Genomic DNA, 18670 nt, shown 5'->3' on the forward strand with positions numbered 1-18670 from the left:
AAAACACCGACAACCCTTCTCTGTTGTCGAGACTCCTGCTTTTCAAGAGATGTTCTTGGCTCACAACACAACATGTGTGTACAGGAGTCGTATAACGTTACGCAATCATATATATACAGACTTTGTCGAACGCAGGGAGAAGCTGAAGATTGAGCTTGAGTACAATTGTGCCACCATCTCGTTCACCCTTGATATCTGGACAGCACCGAATCGGGTGCCCATTTTCGCCATTATTGCGCACTGGATTACACCGGAGTTTGAGGAGAGAGAGGAAGTTATTGAGTTTATTGAGCTCAAAAGATCTCACACTGGCAAACAATTAGCTGAGATAGTTGAGAGGACGCTTGAGGAGCTCAGGCTCAAGCCTAAGCTTCTCGCCATTACGGGAGACAACGCCGGCAATAACGGCACGCTCTGTCAGTCTTTGTACGATTCTCTCAAGACCAAATTCGACGACAAGGTGAGCCCAATAGGAGGCCCGCATGCGCTTTCACGGCAGGAAGAGTTGGATCCGCTGTCTAGCTCATATTACCTCGCTCATTTGTGAGGGCGTCTTGCAAGATCTCAAAGCAGGCACAGCGAAGGAAGCCAAGAAGATGCTTGACAAGTGGGACGAAGAGAATAAAAGCAACAACTACACCATTCCGGGAGACTCTAGTCGAAGTGGGATTGCCAAAATCCGCCTCCTCAATCTCTGGATGTTGAGATCCGGGTCTAGGGAGCAAGACTTCAAAAGCATGCCGCGCACGCACTACCGGAAGCCAACCTACGATGTCGACACTCGCTGGAATTCGGCCTACGACATGATTGACCAATTCCTCGAGCTTGAGGCAGAGTATACTGAGTTCGTTGATACTCACCCGCAAGTCAAGTGCCTCCTGCCCTTATCAGAAGAGATTGTCGCTCTCTATAAACTGCGGAAGGTTCTGAAGCCGTTTAAAGACCACACTCTGAAAGTCTCCGAAGTTATGCCGCCGATCTCACAAAGTCTCGATATCTATTGGGATTTGGAAGCTCTCCTTGATGATGTAGTCGAAGGAGTTGGCGACTTTACAGACCTTGATATGTCCATTCGAGACGCCTTCTCGAAGGGCAAAGCAAAACACGTTACTTATATGAAGAAGCTTGACGATCAAATGATGCTATTCGCAGCTCACATCCTGGATCCGCGTTATAAAACTCACCAATTGGAAATGATGATACCGGATCAATACTCTGAGATTATGGCTAAAGTCAAGAAGTATTTCAAAACGGAGTGGCCGGAGCTAGCAGCATTGAATGCCACAAACTCAACTATGAGCCAATCCAGACCAGCTGAGCGTCCTCAAGGAGTCTCCATTGCGCAATGGAGAGCCATCCAAATGAAGAAGGCGAGGAGGCGGAGACGGGCGCGGCGATCCCTATTTCGGAGCTTGAACGGTGGCTTGCAGCTCCTCGAATAGAGTTCGACGAGTCTATTGCAAAGTCTCCAGACTTCCTACTGAAGTGGTGGAAAGAACACAAGGTCGAGTGGCCACTTTTGGCTGCGGCGGCGCGTGATCTTCTCTCTGTCTCTGGCTCTGAAGTTGACGTGGAACGCCTCTTCAGCGGTTGTAGAGACGAATTCGGTATCCGCCGTCACGCCTTGAAGGCAGATACGGTGCGAGTACTAACACTTTTACGGAGTGCTTATACTCAGGAAGATAAGATCGATCAGGCGTTGATCAAGGCGGCCATGGAGTATGACATCCTGCCCTTTGCCAATAGTATTATTTGGAGACCAGACCACATTCCGGGCAAGCTGGAAGATGGTATGTATGGATATACCCTCATTATATATGTAGGTATATGCTAATCTGTGTTCAGGCGAGAATCCTCCTCAACCTCTTCCTCCCACCGAGGCTCCCACTGAACCCCTACCCCCAAACCTCCTGCATCCCAAGCCGATAAGTCTGCGATATCAACCCCCTGTCTAGATACAATGGAGGCTTCGGAGGATTGGGGCTCTAAGAGTGTAGCCGTGTACAGTGGCGGATTCGAACGCGTTGTACCGACGTATTTTGAGGATTCGGCAGAGCTTTGAAAGTGCTTATTTTCAGTCGATTTGCCTAGGACAGGCGGATCAGTATTTATGTAAGTTAATTTTTGTAGTATTCGGGATTATCGACTTCTTAGAAGGCTATAACTTAAAACTATATACTACTTATTGGCGTTTTTGAGGCATCTTTGCAATCGCTCAGGTACACACCAAATTCACTTCGTTTAGGGATCCTTCAAACCATTCATGAATGGCCTGAATTGGCCCAAACCCAACTTGAATCGCGAAAATTGGAGCTTGAAGATTTTGAATCAAGATCCAAAAAATTCAATTCATTTGATTCATCCTTCATTCAAAATCTTCAAAATCTTCACCTTCGTCTATCACCCCTAGTGGTTGCTGCCTGGCAGTCGCTGCGCTGACGTCGCTATTCCAGCAAAAGACATCCTGCCGTCCGACAGTTGGTCGCTGCCTGCTGCGGCTCACGCAGAGGCGGCTGCTGCAGTTCAGCACTGGCAGAAACAGGCCCCCATCTCATTAGCGGGCGCCCTTGTCTTGGTCATGCGTCTGACGCTGAAACCTGGTGCCTGAGCGGATACGCGACCGTCTTTTAGACCACCTCATCCCTGGGGCCAAAGGACAGCAGCAACAGCACTCAGATGGGCTTCCTTTGAACTGCCGTATCTCATGCGACAATGACCTTGCACCGTCGTCACGTCCATCAGACTCGCTTCCCCCGCTGTTGCCCGCCATGGTTCCGACCGTCTGCCCCTGCCGGAGCCCCGTCCCGGACCCTGCGCCGGAGCTCGGCCGCCGCGCCGCCCCCGTGCCGACGCGCCGAAAGACCAGCCTGTCATCGCTGCCGCCCGAGATCCACCTGGCCGTCGCAAACTACCTCATCTACCCCGACGCCCTGTCTCTCAAGCACACCAGCCGGCACTTTTACAGCATCGTCGACACGGGCATCGAGCTCAAGATTGACTGGCTGGTCGAGCGGCGCCGCCTACACCTCGAATGCCCCAACGACCGGCGCTGTGACCTCGGCAGCGACCTTCGATTCTGCCGCGGCAGCGTGCCGTGAGTCTCGACTCGACCTCTACTAGGCTCGGGACAGCGTTACTGACGGCTTGCAGGCTGTTGATGCAGCGCCGTAGAGAACACGTCGAGTGCGAGTCTCGGCCGGGGCTCGGGTGTCTCGTGCACGGGACCCGGGCATGCTCCCACCGGTCCAAGAGGCCCAGCCGCTGGCGGTCGGGTCTTCATACCAAGCTAACCGTCGAGCTGTGGTGGCTGCTGCTGGCTCTCGTGCCGATCCTGGGCGGCTGGCTGTGGATGACGCAGATATCGCCAATGCTGTGAACGCTTTGGCTGTGAGAACCTGGAGGCTTCGGCACGCCACTCGACAGCTCCACGCTCGTCGCAGGGGAGGCTTTGGTCAGCGCACTGAAGCCTTCTGGTGGACGGGACCAACGACTCATGCGCAGGAAGGGCCAGAACCCCGCCCTCTATCCCACGAGAGATGGGATTTGCGCGATTCGCTTTGGCCGCTGCTCCTCGCATCAGATCGCAGCGACAATGCAATTCGCACAATCTCGTCGACGGGCAGTGGCGCCGGCTCCTCCCGCTTTCCCTGGATACTGGCGTCTTTCGGCACCATTGCAAGCGGCCTTTCTCATGTCGCTTCCCGCCGTCGAATCATGTAGATAATGCACGCTTCGGTCGACTGCTCAAACGCTGCCCTTCTTCCCGCCTCAATTCGAGGAGCTTTGTTGAGGGAGGATTGGCTGGTCCTCCTCGGAAGAGACAGGGTACGGGTAGAGCGAAGACCCTGTCCCCAGCTGTCCCCAGGACGCGGGCATGTCGACAGCCGGCTGCACGCACGCTCTGGACAAGAGCTCACATGCAGAGACGTGGGATTGATAGATCGGATATGCTCTGAGAGTCGAGCGCTCACGTATGTAGTGAGTGAGAGCTACGTTGGCTGGAGGTATGGGGCTTCTGAACCCATCCCCCCTCTCCCCCCAATTGCCGCGTATTAAGGTACGTTGTCATTAAAATACAACGAGCTGTTGACCAGCGGGAGTCCGTCAGTCCACGGAGATAGATATGTGCAGCCCAAGAACAGAAGCACAATAAATAGTGGCGTGCTATCGGCTCCCTGCCTCTCGGGTGGTGCAACGCCAGCTGCATCGTCTCCAAGTACAAGTACATATCTTCAATCGCACTCGGGAAGCTGTTCCGAACTCGGAACCCCCTGCAACCAGCCTCTGGCGGGGCCTGTTTCTTCAGGGTCCATGCTCCGCCAGCCCCTGCCACCGCGTCCCGCCCAAGAAAAAAAAGCACCCATCGAGGCCAAGAGGAAAACCCATCCCACGCACTCTCGCCATTGCGCCGATCCAGCGCTCCCAGCAACAGCCAATCCGACAAACCTGAAGCCGGACAAGAAGATAGAGAGATGCATGTGGCTCGTCCCGTCGCCCAAGTGCTCTAGAGCTCTCAAGCCAACCGCCCACCCCTCCTTCTTTCGGTCCCCCGTCCCCCCCCGACCTCGGCCAACATCGCCTCCTCTCCCATGATGAGACCGCCCGACGACAGCGCCGCGGCTTCGTCGGCCCCCTCGTCGGCCGCTGTCTCCTCGGCTGCCGCTCTCGCCAAGCCGCGCCGCCAATGCAACACCAAGAACCTCCCCTGGCGCCTCGCCGCCGACATGGCCAGCGCGGCCGCCGCCGGCGCCCTCGTCGCCCCCGTCATCTCCGTCATTGACCGGCAAGCTCCCCCTCTCTCCTTTTTACCCTCTGTCTCCCTCCTGATCCGACTCCTGACCCGTCTCGCAGCTCCATCATGGAAAACGCCTCGGGCCGCGCCGCCTCCGTCTCCGCCTCCCTCCACGCTTCCATCACCGCCCTCTTCCGCACCCCCCGCGCCGCCCTCCTCTCCCGCCCGACGGCCCTCATCTTCCTACTCTACGGCGGCACCTATCTCACCGCCAATGCCGTCGACACCTTCTCCTCAACCTTCCTCCGCCCCGACCGCCCCGCCTCGGCCGTCTCCTCGGGCCCGGCCAAGTTCGCCGCCTCGTCTGCCGCAAACGTCGCCCTCTGCATCTACAAGGACCGCGCCTTTGTTCGCATGTTTGCCAACGGCCCGCCCCGCCCCGTCCCCGCCCCGTGCTACGCCCTCTTCGCCCTGCGCGACTGCGTCACCATCTTCGCCTCCTTCAACCTTCCGCCTTTGCTGGCCCCTTATATTGACGCCCGTCTCTCGGCCGACCTCGGCAGACACTTCTCCGGCCACACCACCGCTCAGTTCCTCGCTCCAGCCGCCGTCCAGCTCCTCTCTACCCCGCTCCACCTCCTCGGCCTCGACTTGTATAACCGTCCAGGCCGCTCGCCCCAGGTCCCCTGGAGCCACCGCTGCCGCACCGTCTGCTCAAACTGGCTCGTCTCCGCCGCCGCCAGGGTATGCCGCATTGTCCCGGCCTTTGGCGTGGGCGGCGTCGTCAACTTCAAGCTCCGACGCCGGCTGATGCAGCCGCTCGAGTGACCCGACGGTGGTCCTCGTGTATTATTTCAGGTCCTCTTCCCTCACGGACTCTGCTGATTGAGCATCGGCGCCTAGTCTCACATGCATCCGTTCCTGTGGCTTCACAGTTCTCTTTCATACCCCCTTCATGCACACATTGCGGGATCAAGGCGTTATGGTAAACGCATGCGTATATGGCTGCCCTCATGGGCAATACCAGGTTCCAGGGCCGGTATAGAGTGGTTAGACATCCGACTTTTCAAATCAAGACGACTCACAGGGGCATCGAAAAGGCCCACAAGCAACTCAGCAATCATCCCAGGTATATTCATCGCCACGTTATAGTGTAACTTCCGTCTTTGTCTCGTCAAAGCATCTACACCCAACGTTGTCGTCGTGCAAAGCAACCCACTCCGCCTCGGACAAGTCTGTAATGCTTGCCCCACCACCTCCTCGTCAACTTCATTATCGTTCCTTTGAACAAACAGCAGGCAGGTGCCGTCTGTCGCCGTTGCCAAATCAAACATCAGCTTCATTCATTGGGATTTTCTCGGGCATTCCGTCTCCGAGCAAGGTATCAAGCCGCCCCCATGTCATCACCGCGCAAAATCTTCAGACAGAAGTCAGCCTTCCGTGAACGCCGTCCCCGGGCCAGGGCCACTTGTGTAGACTGGTGAGACAAGGTCGCCTAAAGGCGCCTTGCCGAAACAAATGTATAAAGAAAATAGAAAGCAAGCCCAACGCCCCCACCAGACACAGGTGCTTTGGGCACATGCAGAACTGGCGGATCCGAGGACCAAAGCGCCACTCATCTTCCAGCTTCCAGAGGCGCCTTTTCGGATAAATTTCCCCGACGGACGACATCTCACACAGGTGCTGGGGTTGTGAGAGAGGCGACTGGTCGGGGCGACGAGCGTCGAGCTTCTCAAAAAACAGCAAGTGACGGGGGTATCAGTGGTCATTGCAAGAGCGAAAGGGGCCAAAACGGCCAGAGTCCTCTCCAGGATCGTAGGGGAGGCGATTGAAGCAAAAGAAGTTCGAGCGTATAGCATGTCGGCCACGCATGTTGCCATAGCTCGGGCCGACTCAGGAGGAGTGGGTCTGCGGGGGATATCGAGGAGGGTTCCACCACCAAGGTCGAGGCAGTCCTCTTCAGACAACTTCAACATAGAGCGTGAGCTTCTCGTTGCGCTGCAGAGCAAAGTCAAGGTCGTTGTTGCTCGTCAAGTTCTGCAGGCCCCCGGTTGGTTCGTCCTGGTAGAACAGCTGGATCTGCTCTCCCGGAACCGCCTTGACCCGCTCGCGAATCTTGCCGTACAGCTCCTCGTATTGCACATCGGTCGACACTCGCATGGCGAACACGTCTCCCTTGAATCGCACCTTGATCTTCATGGCCGATGCCTGCGGCTGCTGTGGCTGAGCTGCACCTGCAACATAAATTAGCCGAGTAACGCGCAGGGGCGAGGCGTGCGGCGTCCTACCTTGCTGCGAGGCGCTGCCCTGCCTCGGAGTGGCGGAGAGACCCGAGTAGCCGTATCCGTTGGAGTCGTTGGGAGAAGAGCGTCTGGATGCCGGATTCGCGGCGTAGTCGACAGATGACTGACGCGAGCCCTCGGACAGCCGGTATTCTTCGTCGCCGTTGGCGTTGGCCTCGATCTCGTAGTCGCCTTCGCGAGGTGCAAAGAAGAGCTTGACCAGATCGCATCGGGAAATGTGCGGCGGCTGGTTCAGCAGGTTCTTGACGTACGCGTCCAGGTTGTACAGACGGCCCTCTGTGATGGCATCTGTGACGTAGCTCACGGGGCCGGGCATGTATGGGAGGCTTCGCTTCTGGGTGCCCGCATTGCCTGCTTCGGCAGGGAACTCGGCCAAGAGGGCAATCTGGAAGTCGTAAAAGTCCTGGTAGTATCGCGACAACTCCCAACATCGACCGTCCTCGAGCTCTGCCTCGATGACAAACCAGTACTTGTTCTCTGCGTAGCAGTATCGTGGTATCCGCGCCCAAATAGGCGCATACAGTTGCGAGGCCGACTGTGAAGCATACGGATCCTGCTGCACCGGCTGTTGGCCTGGCGCAGCATTGCCCTGATACTCGCCTTGGAGCTGTGCCATGAAATGTCAGAACTCATCCAGTGGTGGCCAACGAGCCACAAAGGAAGCGGCGCGGTGCTTGAGGCCGAGAGCAACTTACCTGAGACCCATTCTGGTTGCTGTGCCGTGCACCAGGCTGCTGAAGGCTCAGTCGCCCCATGCCCTGCTCAATTGTAGGTTGCTGCCCGGCAGCGGCCTTGGCGCCGTCAAACTTGCCCAGGGTAATACTACTGTTTTTGTACTGGGCAGCCATCCTCTTCCATTCCTCCACACTCGGCACGCCGGCCTTCTTCAGTGCCTCTCGCGGGTCTTCGACGGGCGTCGGGCCGTTTCCGGAGCCTGTGCCCATGGGAACCTCTTCAAAGACGTAGATGAAGTCCAGGGGGATCAGGCCGGGGCCTCCCAGTCTCATGATGGGTTTGGCAACAACCCATTCGTGGTTCGATTGTGCGATGATGATGAGGTTCTCGTCTTTTTCGGCCGACAGCTCGTCCGGGCGAGTCGGGTGGGCGGTGAATGTATGGCGGACTTTGGCGTAGACGGTGCCCGCAGTCTTGGAGGATTTGGAGTTGCGCTGAGGCGGGGCCGAGACGTGCTGAATGGCGTTTTCGCCGTAGCCCGAGTCATGGTCCGGGTTTTTGGCCGCGGGCATTCTCCCGCTGTCCGAGTGCGTGCTGTCCCTCTCGGTGCGTCCCAACACTTGAAAGTACGAGACGGGCACGAGGCCGCGGGCGTCAGGCAGGGCGGGATTGCATGCCTCGTACCAATGAGGATCGTCTTCGCGGCCGATGACGTGGAAGAAGTCGCCCTTTGAGAAGCCCAGGACCAGTACACCAGCTTTTGCGAAGCTTTGCACCAAGGCCTCGTCGGGCTGGTAGTCGTCGTTGGCTCGTATGACCTTGAGCCTGGGTGTAAGCAGCAGCCTTTCATTGATGCGCAGCTACGCGCCTCTAAGTCACATTGTCGTTGCGCAGGCCAAGCAACGGCAGTGCGCCTGCGAATGGCGCGAGAGCTGCGCTCGTCGAGTGACAAGGGAAATCTGGGACGCAAAGCGGGAGCGAAAGACCAACCTTTTTGGGTGGAACTATGGCGACGGCCGCCTTGGAGGATCCAATGGAGGGACTTTGCTTGTGCTTGTCGCCGCCTTTCATAGACCGGCGGAGGGCCTTGATAAGATCCATTGCGGTTAGCGTTGAGACCCGAGACGAATAAATCAAGGGGTGTAAAGAGTGGAGCGGGGTTTTATTTTGGCGATGCGAAATGACGAAAATGCTCGAGACAGGGCGAGGAATGCCGCGGGGGCCATGAATTCAGGGCAAAGGGACAGGAGGACGTCTTCAGTGCGAGGCAGAGTAGGCGCATGCGCGCGCAACGCAAGCGACGAATGGCAGATGAGGGGACAGGGGACGAGGGAAAGGGGCGAGCGGCGAGCGGCGAGGGGGCCAAAAGAGCGGCGAGGGGAGAGGTGCATCTGGGCTGGAAAGGGGTAGGGGGCGGGGATGGCGAACCTTCATCTTGTGCGACAGTTATGTCGCGTGGCAGCGCGAGCAGCCGATGTGTGTGTTGGTCAAGGTTGGCAGAGTTTGTTGATCCTTGGGACGACAGGTGTCGTCGAGACACGAGAGGGTCAGGTATCTTGGGGTATCCAAAACCCGACAGCCAAGTGTGCCGCTCAGATGAGCAGGAGAGTCAGAGGACGAGGGCTTTTGGAGAGCTTTTGCTGGCCTTTGCGGTATCGTGGCGCCGTGTCGTACGGTTGTTTGGCGGGATTGGGGAGAAGTCGGGCGGCGCAACAAAGAAGCAGCTCGAGCGAGGGGCGGGGAAGGCAACGACCTCGGGGTTGGCGTGCGTGGTCCAAGACGACGCTGGTGAGGGCCAAACGATGGCTCGATAATCCACGAGGACTGGTGTGAGTCGCACACGGATCCGGAGCGGTGTCGGTCGCTTCAGTTATCCTTGTCAGATTTGCGCCAAATACGTCAACAAGTCGGGACGAGATTGCCGCCCACACGTCGTCCGGTACCGGGCAAGTCCGGTCGCAAAGGTCGCGCGCCGATGAAGAAGAAGCCGAAGAGCGGGGAGAGGGAAATGGCACGTCTGTTGAAAGGTCGAGGCCGGCGTCAGGCTTGTCGTCGTACCAAAGACGGGGACGGTGAGGGAGAGAGGATGGGCGGAAGAGGAGGGGAAGAGGCGCAAAGCAGGGGGTTGGAGGAGAAAAAATAGCCAGCGCAGGCAGCAGGTAATAGTACTAGTAGGGTTGTACCTGCTAGGCCACGGCCGCGGCAGAGATTCCGCTCAAGTACTGCCGGGATACCTGGCGGGCTGTGGGGAAGCATGCCGCAGTGACATGGTTGGGGTCTGCGGCCAGGCACCGCCATCGGGTATCGGCTACCTCAGCCGCGCCCCTTTGCGACAGTAGCCGACAAGTCCCGCAGATACGTCTGGTCCTTGGCGCTGGCCGATCAAGAGGCACATCCAGGTTGTGCCTCGATGGCAGCTGATGCTTGGGCGGCTACGTACATACAGCATACAGAACTGCAATGGCACGATGCCGGCGTTGTGCGGCTTGGGTTCCGGGCCTTGCATATCTGTACACACCTCGCCTTGCATGGCATGCGGCCTGTGCAGCCAGGGAGAGAGGGAAAAGAGACGATGAACATCAGCCGCACTGTAGGTACTGGGGTTTCAGTACAACGCCGAGCTGGCTACGGAGTACGGAGTACAGAGGAAGCTCTCGGGCCCGTTTTCCGTGTCAGATGTCTGGGTGGCGGAGGCTCAAGGCTGGCGGCGGGGAGCCGAGATGGCTGCCATTCGACACCAAGTCACTCACTCGTCGGGCGGCTAAGCCGGTGCTTGTCGAGGCATTGTGAGGTGGGCGAGGATAGGTCGTTGAGGGACGAGGGGTATTGGCACGGGCACATGACGCCACTACGCTTTAGCCTCCCTCACTACCGGCACCGACAACAGTTGGGGCATGGCAGAGTCCTGTCTCGGATGCCAAATGCCTCACCATAGGCCAGAGGGAGCAAGCAGAGCCACCCACTCAGCGGGCAGCGTCCATGTTGCAGTTGGGACCTATGCATTGATTGACCCACGGCCTGCAAGGATGGCCAACCCGCATCGTCATCCGCCCAATCTTACATACTGTACAGCAAGCATGTAGCCAACTGCCAACGCGCAACGTGCGGTATGCGCACACAGGCTTGGGAGGCCTCGGCTCGATGCCGTCATGCCCTGGCGGCAGACACGTGGGTGCAGAGTCCCCAGGTACAGCAAAGTCTGGCATTGTCGGTGTGGAAACGAGAGCACAGACAGTCGGGCTTTGATTACCACGGAGCTGGTTTGTCATGGAAAGCCTTAGTCAGGACTCCGGGAATACTCCGGGGACAAATCACCTCGCCCAGCACTTCTCCTGGCCGGAAACGGAGGCCCTTAGCCCGGTTAGGCAATTCCTGCCCTGCTTGGGCCGTTAGATCGGCACTGCAAGCACCAGTAATTATGGGGGAGTACCGCGGCGGTAGGCACTCCGGGCAGATTGACCGGTGCGGCTAACTTTACAGTACAAAGGCGCTCAGGTACATACTCGCCCAGCGGTAATGCTCCGTATTACAGTACCTCTCAAAGGAAGGGGCTACGCTACCGTACAGTGCCTACCTCAGCCAGCACCTCTTGGTCGTGATTCTTCCTCCGCTCTTTGTTTCCCACCCTTCCATCTCTGCCTGGTGAAAGACGCATTCATGACGCCTGCTGCTGCCTTGCCCCGTTGACGAGCTTGGCCCGAAACGCCTGCAAGGTGGCTGTTCCCTCCCTCCATCACCACCAACCAGCAAGCTAACCCAGCCCTTACAGTATTCCAAATCCACGGCCGCCGCTCAGTCGGTTTGGCCACGTCCACGCCTCCACGAGTGACGAACAATGATGTGCGTCCGCATACGCGTCTCCATGGATTGCAGCTCCTCCATCGCCGTCGCTTGGCCTGGCGCCGTCTCGGAAGTGCGGCCCCAGGCGCTGCCGTCGACTTGATGCCCATGGCGCGTCTATGCGCATGAACTCGCCTTCGTGCTTAAACTGTCAAGCGCCCGACCGGCTCCTATCAGCTGCCGCCATGCCCCTCCATCCCATGCGGCGCCGCTGTCTCCGTCTATGCAGGGGACCCGCATGCTTTTACCAGGCATTTTCTTCCATCACTGCATCTCTGCCACGGCATCTTATCGATTGACCTCCCCGCTCCGGATCGCTGAAACGGGCGCCCCCTTGTTGTCTGTCTGGAGAGAAACAGGCATTGATTTGCCAGTCTGCCAAACCGCTGCGACACCACTTGCTCCAGTCTCCGGGCGCGGTCATAGGCGTCTTCGCCCAGTACCAAGCCAGTTCGTCAAGTCAGCGTTCTGTCAGCAAGGCGTGCGACGATATCGACTGCTTGGTGGTACTGCTCAAGCACTCGTATTGCTTTGTTCCTCTACGAAGTACCTCGCTCAGTCATGGCCCCTGTCTCATCCAGACAGTCCTGCGAGTTCAAATCACCAAAACTCATTTTACCCGGGATAAAGATCATTCGCCGCGGAAAGGCGAATTGCGCATGGCCATGCACTGGCATAGCACTGGCAGTTTCCGCAGCATCTGAGCCTGGGAGACCAATGATCTGTGATATTCTACCGTCTTACTGCATGCAGCTCACAGCCTGCATGCCTCCATCAGCTTGAGCCCCTCCTCCTCGTGTCACCCTGGCCTCTCCACCCTCTCTTCCATGCTGCCCGTCTCTTGCTACCTCTTGTCCATGTCTGCCTGTTTCGCCATTTCCCGTAGTTTCCAATCTGCCACCGTTGAAGATGAGATTCCGTGACTTGCTTCGGCTTCAACGCAAACGCGCCAACAAGTCAGGAGCCGCGAGCAGTCTCGATGCAGGGTGGCATTCTTCCCCGCAAGTATCTGTTGCCGAACAAGACTCGACGGGCCCTCTTCTAGCCGGCTCTAGCCCAACCTCTCTCGCCTCGCTGCGGACGAATTGGGACGTGGCCTATGATGAAATCAAAGCCAGCGAGCCTAAACTAGTGGATGCTTACGAGCGCGTCCTGTCACTCAACCTCGGCAAGACAACATCAACTCACGATACTTCGCCAACGAACTATATGGCACAAGAGGACTCGAAGGAGCGGGTGCGACAGATGCAACGCATCGCTGAAGCTGGACTGAGCAAGATTGAAAAAGAACAGGGAATAAAGCAAGCTGTCCTGCCTTTCGTTCGCCCAATCACATTGGCCATTGACTTGGCCAAAGGCGCGGCGCAGGCAGTTCCTCAGGCGGCCATCGCCTGCGCTGTCGTTTCCTTTGCTCTGCAGGTCGGTTTCACGTCGACCCTCTCCCTCGGGCCGCGGGAATGTGCATTGACTATTGAAGCTTTCCTTGAACCCCATTGAGGAGAGCAAGAAATGCCAAGATGGCATGCAACATGTTGTTGACCGGATCCAATGGTACACCGAACTCGAGCCCTTGACGCTGCGGTTTGGGCAGAACCTGGACAAGTCGTTCGAAAAGATACGCACCAGGCTAAAATATCAGGTCGTTCAAGTTTACAAGGAGCTTCTCTTGTTCTTGATGAAGAGCGTCTGCTGGTGCTACCGATCTCGAGTGGTGGCCTTCCTGCGCGACACCATCAAGTTGAATGACTGGGACGGGGGCACCAAAGCCTTAAAGGAGGCAGAAGCAGACCTTGAAAGGCACTCCAGGTTGCTGCGAGGTCACGAGTCATTGAGTCATGTCAGTGACATTGAGTCGAACACGCTGGTCATCAAGGACCAGCTCACAGGAATGCTGTCCATGCAGCAGAGCCTTCGCGATGAGCAATGTCTGCAAGATCTGTTTATCACCTATCCCGAGTACGATAAGCAACGCATCGAGAGCATCAAGGGGGGCCTCCTCAGGGATCCTTGCCGCTGGGTGTTGCAGAACGACAGCTTTCGCCGGTGGCGTGACGGACAGGAGAATCGGCTTCTCTGGATCAAGGGTGACCCGGGAAAGGGCAAGACGATGCTTCTGTGCGGCATCATTGACGAACTAAGCCTCTCCGTTTCAAAAACAGATCGACTGGCTTATTTTTACTGTCAGGCTACTGATTTGCGCATCAACAACGGAGTCGCCGTTCTGCGAGGCTTGGTCTACATGCTGGCTCGAGAGCATCAAGAATTGCTGTGTCATGTTCAAAAGAAGCACTCAGGCGCCTCCAAATCCGTTTTCCAGGACGAAAATGCTTGGTTCGTCTTGTCCGATATATTATCGAACATGATACAGAACTCCAACCTCGGCAACACGTACCTGGTCATCGACGCCCTGGACGAATGCATCGTCGGCCAACAGGAGCTCCTCGAGTTGATCGTCGAGCTATCCTCCAAGATACGCTCCGTTAAATGGATTGTGTCGAGCCGCAACCTTCAGACCATTGGAGATGTCCTCGAGACTGCCACCCGTGACCTCACCATCTCTCTCGAGTTGAATCACAGCTCTGTCTCGGAGGCCGTGGAGTGGTACACGAAGCACAAGGTCCAAGAGCTAGCACGGAAAAAACGCTACGGCAAGGAGACGCGGACCGCCGTTCTGAAGCATCTTCTCGCAAACGCGCAAGGAACGTTCCTGTGGGTAGCATTGGTTTGTCATCGGCTTGATGCAATCCCAGGATGGAGAACACAAGAAAGCCTCGCCAGCTTTCCACCTGGCCTCGATTGCCTATATCAGCGAATGATGCACCTAGTGAACCAGTCAGAGGATGGCGAACTCTGCAAGCAAATATTGGCCTGCGTCGCAACTGTATATCGGCCGCTCGAGCTCGAGGAGCTGGTCACCTGTGTCCAGGGGCTGGATAGTTTGGCGTCTTACACCAGGATGGCCGAGGGAGGAACGGAGAGTACCATGCAATCGATCACCAGTCTTTGCGGCTCCTTCATCACGTCGCGCCAAGGAACCCGCACCATTCAATTCGTGCACCAATCGGCCAAGGACTTCTTGCTAGATCATCAGGGTCAGTGGCTGGGGCCGGCATTGCTGAAAGCCCACGAATTCATCTTTCATCAGTCACTCCGCGCAATGGGGACAACGCTCGCTGAGGACGTGTACACGCTCCTCGACCCTGCGTTTCCGATCCAGAGAATCGAGACGCCCCGACCTGATCCTCTGCAAGCGGTCAGGTACTCTTGCGTGTACTGGGTAGATCACCTTGTTGAATGGGACCCTCAAGCCCATGGATCAGACACACTCCTTCAGGCGTTCAAGGGAGTTGACTTATTCCTGAGACGGAAACTTCTTCAATGGCTTGAGTCCCTGAGCCTCATCCGAAGCATCTCGGAGGGGGGCTTGGCCTTGCTAAAGCTGCTGGAATTATTACAGGTTAGCCCCGGAAGCCCCTTGTCCTGGTGATACAAGGCTCACGAGTCCTCATTGCAACTAGACATGCCTCGGAGAGGCTCCACCGACTGCCTTTGTCCAGGACGCATGCCGCTTTTTCCTGTATCACAGATGGGCTATTGAAAATTACCCCCTTCAGCTATACTCGTCGGCTCTCATATTCAGCCCGAACCTGAGCCTCACGAGGAAGCAGTTTGAGCGCGACCATGAAATTGAATGGATGACGTTGAAGCCAAAGATGGCCGATGAATGGGATGCACACCGCCAAACGCTCCAGGGTCATACCGATCATGTCCGGTCTATCGCCTTTTCTCCCGACATGAGTCTCGTCGCTTCAAGCTCGGAGGATTGCAGCATTCGTATCTGGAAGTTTGCTACGGGCTCGTCTCTGCAGATACTGACGGGGCATTCGGAGTGGGTTCACTCAACTGCCTTTTCCCACGACGGAAAGATAGTGGTGTCTGGATCGTACGACGGCACTATCAAGGTATGGGGCTTATCCGACGGGAAGTGTCTCCAGACGCTGGCCGACGACCACACCAAACGGGTCACGTCCGTATGCTTCACAAGCGATGGCCGTTTTATTCTATCAGGTTCAGACGACCTTGCAGCCCGCATTTGGGATTGGACCAGTGGAGAGTGTGTGCAATTACTAAAAGGCAACAGGTCAGAGGGGTTCCCGATGGCTATCGGGCCCAACAGTGCTGCGTTGTTTTCGTTCTTATGGGAACGATCGGTCAGTGAGTCGAAGGGACCCTCCGAGATGAACGGCGTACGTTCAATCGGCGGTCAAAACATTCATCAACATGCCTGGCCGACCTCTCCCGCCGAAGCAGCAGACCCTCTTAGCCGGGTCTGGGTTGCGTTTGTGAACAATTACCACTCCATCTCCGACATCGAAATCCAGAACCTCTCCCGTATGTCTTTAACCAAATTCCAGGTCAATGACGCCCAGTCGAAATACTCAGATCCAATCTTCTCGCTCGATGGGACCCTGGTGTTGCTCACCACTTCGAAGCAGAGAACACTGTGGCAAACAACGACAAACACGTGTCTCCTCAGGCTGGACCTTGGGTTCTACGTCTCTGGGTTTCACGATGTCATCTCTCCCAATAACGAACTCGTCGCCGTCAAGATCAGACAGGACATCCAAGTGATACATATTTCCACCAAAGCAGTCATCCAGACACTCAAAGGTCTGGGGTTCGAAGGCCCGACCCTTTCATTTTCTCCGGATAGCAGATTCCTTGCGTCAGGATTCCAAGATGGCACAGTAAAAATCTGGGATCTATCAGTCGGCCAGAATGGTTCGATTGAAGCGCATTCTGAGAGAGTGCTCACGGTTCATTGTTCGGAGACGGATAACACGGTGGTCTCTATATCACTCAACGATATAATGACCTGGGATCCTGCTGGCAGACGCACCTCGCAAAGCGTGGATCCTCATGTTATCATGACTCCCCTCTTGTCCCACGAACCGCCGTTGATGCTGGTAGTCCCCAAGACGGAGGAAAATGTCGTCCACGTCAAGGCTCTTACTTCGCACGATATGCTCTATACTTTAGAAGGCCATGATGATGGCATTTATTTCATCGGGGCCTCGCCTGATGAAGAGATTCTTGCGACGGCGTCAGCAGACGGCACATGCCGCATCTGGAACCTGAGGGACGGTAAATGCACCAACGCCATCGACATCACCGTGGAAGGTCAACCGAAATATGATACCGAGCTGGCGTTTTCGCATGACAACAAGCTCCTCGCGTCATGGGGCCGTCAAGAGATTAGAGTCTTTGATGCGGTGACGGGCAATCTCGTGCAAAGCTGGGGGAATCATCACCAAACAGCGATGATGGAATTCTCACCCAACAGCGAGTACCTCATCTCATACCGCTACTCGCTTTACGACGTGCAAGTGTGGCATGTAGCGACCGGCCATCTTGCTCACTGTTTGGCAGTTCCGGGAAAATCCACCATACCCAAACAGTTCCGGATGACCTTTTCGCCAAACAGCGAATTGATTGCCCTCTCCAAGATGGGGGCTGTGAGCATCTGGGGCTCATCCCACGGCCAGTGCATGCAGACGATGGACGTCGGGACGAACCTCAAGAGCATGGCTTTTGACGTGAGCGGCTCGCGCCTTGTGACCAATGTGGGAACCATTGTCTTGGGTCCGCGCGACCGAACCGACGAGACGGCGGCCCATGGCATCGCGCTGCACCGCGAGGGCTACGGCTTGAGCGCCGACGGGGAGTGGATCACGCTGCACGGGAAGGACGTGCTGTGGTTGCCGCAGGACTACAGGCCCTCACGAGACTGGCGGGAACTTGCCGTCGTGGCCTTTACGAAGTCCCAGGTGGCCATAGGCTGCGCGTCTGGGCGCGTCTTGATCCTGAGGTTCAAGCCGCCACGGACGAGCGTGTGACTGGCCTGGGAGAGAATGCCCAGACTCGACATGCGAGAAGAAGCTGTTGAACAAGAGTCTTTGGTTCCAATAACTCTTGTCGGAGTCCTTGTCTGGCTGGGATACCACACAGCGTAGCCGCCGGTGATGGAGCTTCAAGCGACGCACTGCCAGAGATACTTGGGAGTTAGACTGGCCCTCACCAGCCATCCATGCGCGTTCGGAGTCCATTCCGTGCCTGAACATGATTGCCCTGGTCGTTCTAGAGCGTGTAGACCCTGAACCTGAAAAAAGGTGCCTCTGTGCAGTTCGTGACCATCCAAGACGAAGTTCCCAAGCAGGTACAATCGACGCCGACTTTGACATCCTCTCCATCCCCCTGGTCGCGGTGCGTCAGATGGAAGATAGAAGAAAGCAGCGCGTGCCACCAACTTGAGCGACTTTGGCGATACTCGCACTCGGGCAGTCTGCACAAGAAACCATCAAGAGACTCTCAGAACATGAACGTGGAACCATCCGTGTTTGATGGCTATAGGCACAGTAAATGGGTAGACCTCTAGCAAGGCATCAGAGTCATCTCAGCGACAAGGACTGTAAATGCAACACGAGCTTCCGTCATCAACGTGACAGACAATCCACCTTTGTGACGAGGCACATACAGATGAATAGAATCCCATCGTCACGGCAAGGTATTGCGAGATAAGCCGAGCCCTGAACAGTCCCTCGTCACTAGCTGGCCATGTCGCAGCAGCTGCTGGCAGCGTCCCATCACCGGCCCGTCCATCTAGGCAGTGCACGAGGCAGGGATGGCGGGGAAAGAGGGTGAAACGGTACTCACCCCCTTCGTTCCGGACGTGGCAGCTTCGTCTACAATTGAGAACCACGAGTCTGTTGACACGTCGACTCAACACGCCATGAAACCACTCTCCAGTCTGGGCACAATGCACATCTTGGGTGTGTCCTCGTCGTCAAATCTGTGCGTTAATCTCAACTATCCACAAGTCGCCGTAGGCCATCTCCAAAAGGGAGCTAGCCCATCATACTGACCCCATCTGTGCCGTCGATTCACTCAATTGCCATAAGCCGCCGTTCCACGCTTGACTTGGACGCCCGTCACCTGCCATCGAAGGACGACAGCAAAGTTTCAGTGGTCCAACAAACAAGTTGTTCCGTGGACACGTTTTCCGCTCGGGTAATTCGCCCGTTCCTGTCAATACGCCTTTCCTGTCTCTGCCCAAGTGGGT

At 56.6% G+C, this 18670-nt stretch overlaps 4 protein-coding genes across 4 annotated transcripts; 3 read left to right on the forward strand and 1 right to left on the reverse strand.

Moving 5' to 3' along the window:
- Positions 1-2768: 2768 nt before the first annotated feature.
- On the forward strand, positions 2769-3376 carry HRG_05383 (F-box domain-containing protein; the record flags this gene model as incomplete). Its single annotated transcript, XM_044863854.1, has 2 exons — positions 2769-3094; positions 3151-3376. 2 exons carry the CDS (start codon positions 2769-2771, stop codon positions 3374-3376), a joined length of 552 nt encoding a protein of 183 aa, XP_044720386.1.
- Positions 3377-4592: 1216 nt separating this feature from the next.
- Positions 4593-5560, forward strand: HRG_05384 (uncharacterized protein; the record flags this gene model as incomplete). The annotated part of the gene is made up of 2 exons (XM_044863855.1): positions 4593-4783; positions 4852-5560. 2 exons carry the CDS (start codon positions 4593-4595, stop codon positions 5558-5560), a joined length of 900 nt encoding a protein of 299 aa, XP_044720387.1.
- Positions 5561-6691: 1131 nt separating this feature from the next.
- On the reverse strand, positions 6692-8811 carry HRG_05385 (SH3 domain-containing protein; the record flags this gene model as incomplete). Its single annotated transcript, XM_044863856.1, has 4 exons — positions 6692-6966; positions 7021-7570; positions 7731-8528; positions 8701-8811. The coding sequence occupies 4 exons, from the start codon at positions 8809-8811 to the stop codon at positions 6692-6694; spliced, it is 1734 nt and encodes a 577-aa protein (XP_044720388.1).
- Positions 8812-12759: 3948 nt separating this feature from the next.
- Positions 12760-17447, forward strand: HRG_05386 (WD domain, g-beta repeat domain-containing protein; the record flags this gene model as incomplete). Its single annotated transcript, XM_044863857.1, has 7 exons — positions 12760-12969; positions 13028-14283; positions 14329-14457; positions 14506-15007; positions 15165-15577; positions 15767-16897; positions 17036-17447. The coding sequence occupies 7 exons, from the start codon at positions 12760-12762 to the stop codon at positions 17445-17447; spliced, it is 4053 nt and encodes a 1350-aa protein (XP_044720389.1).
- Positions 17448-18670: the final 1223 nt, after the last annotated feature.

The sequence above is a fragment of the Hirsutella rhossiliensis genome, assembly GCF_020360975.1.
Source record: "Hirsutella rhossiliensis strain HR02 chromosome Unknown scaffold00005, whole genome shotgun sequence".
NCBI lineage: Eukaryota > Fungi > Ascomycota > Sordariomycetes > Hypocreales > Ophiocordycipitaceae > Hirsutella > Hirsutella rhossiliensis.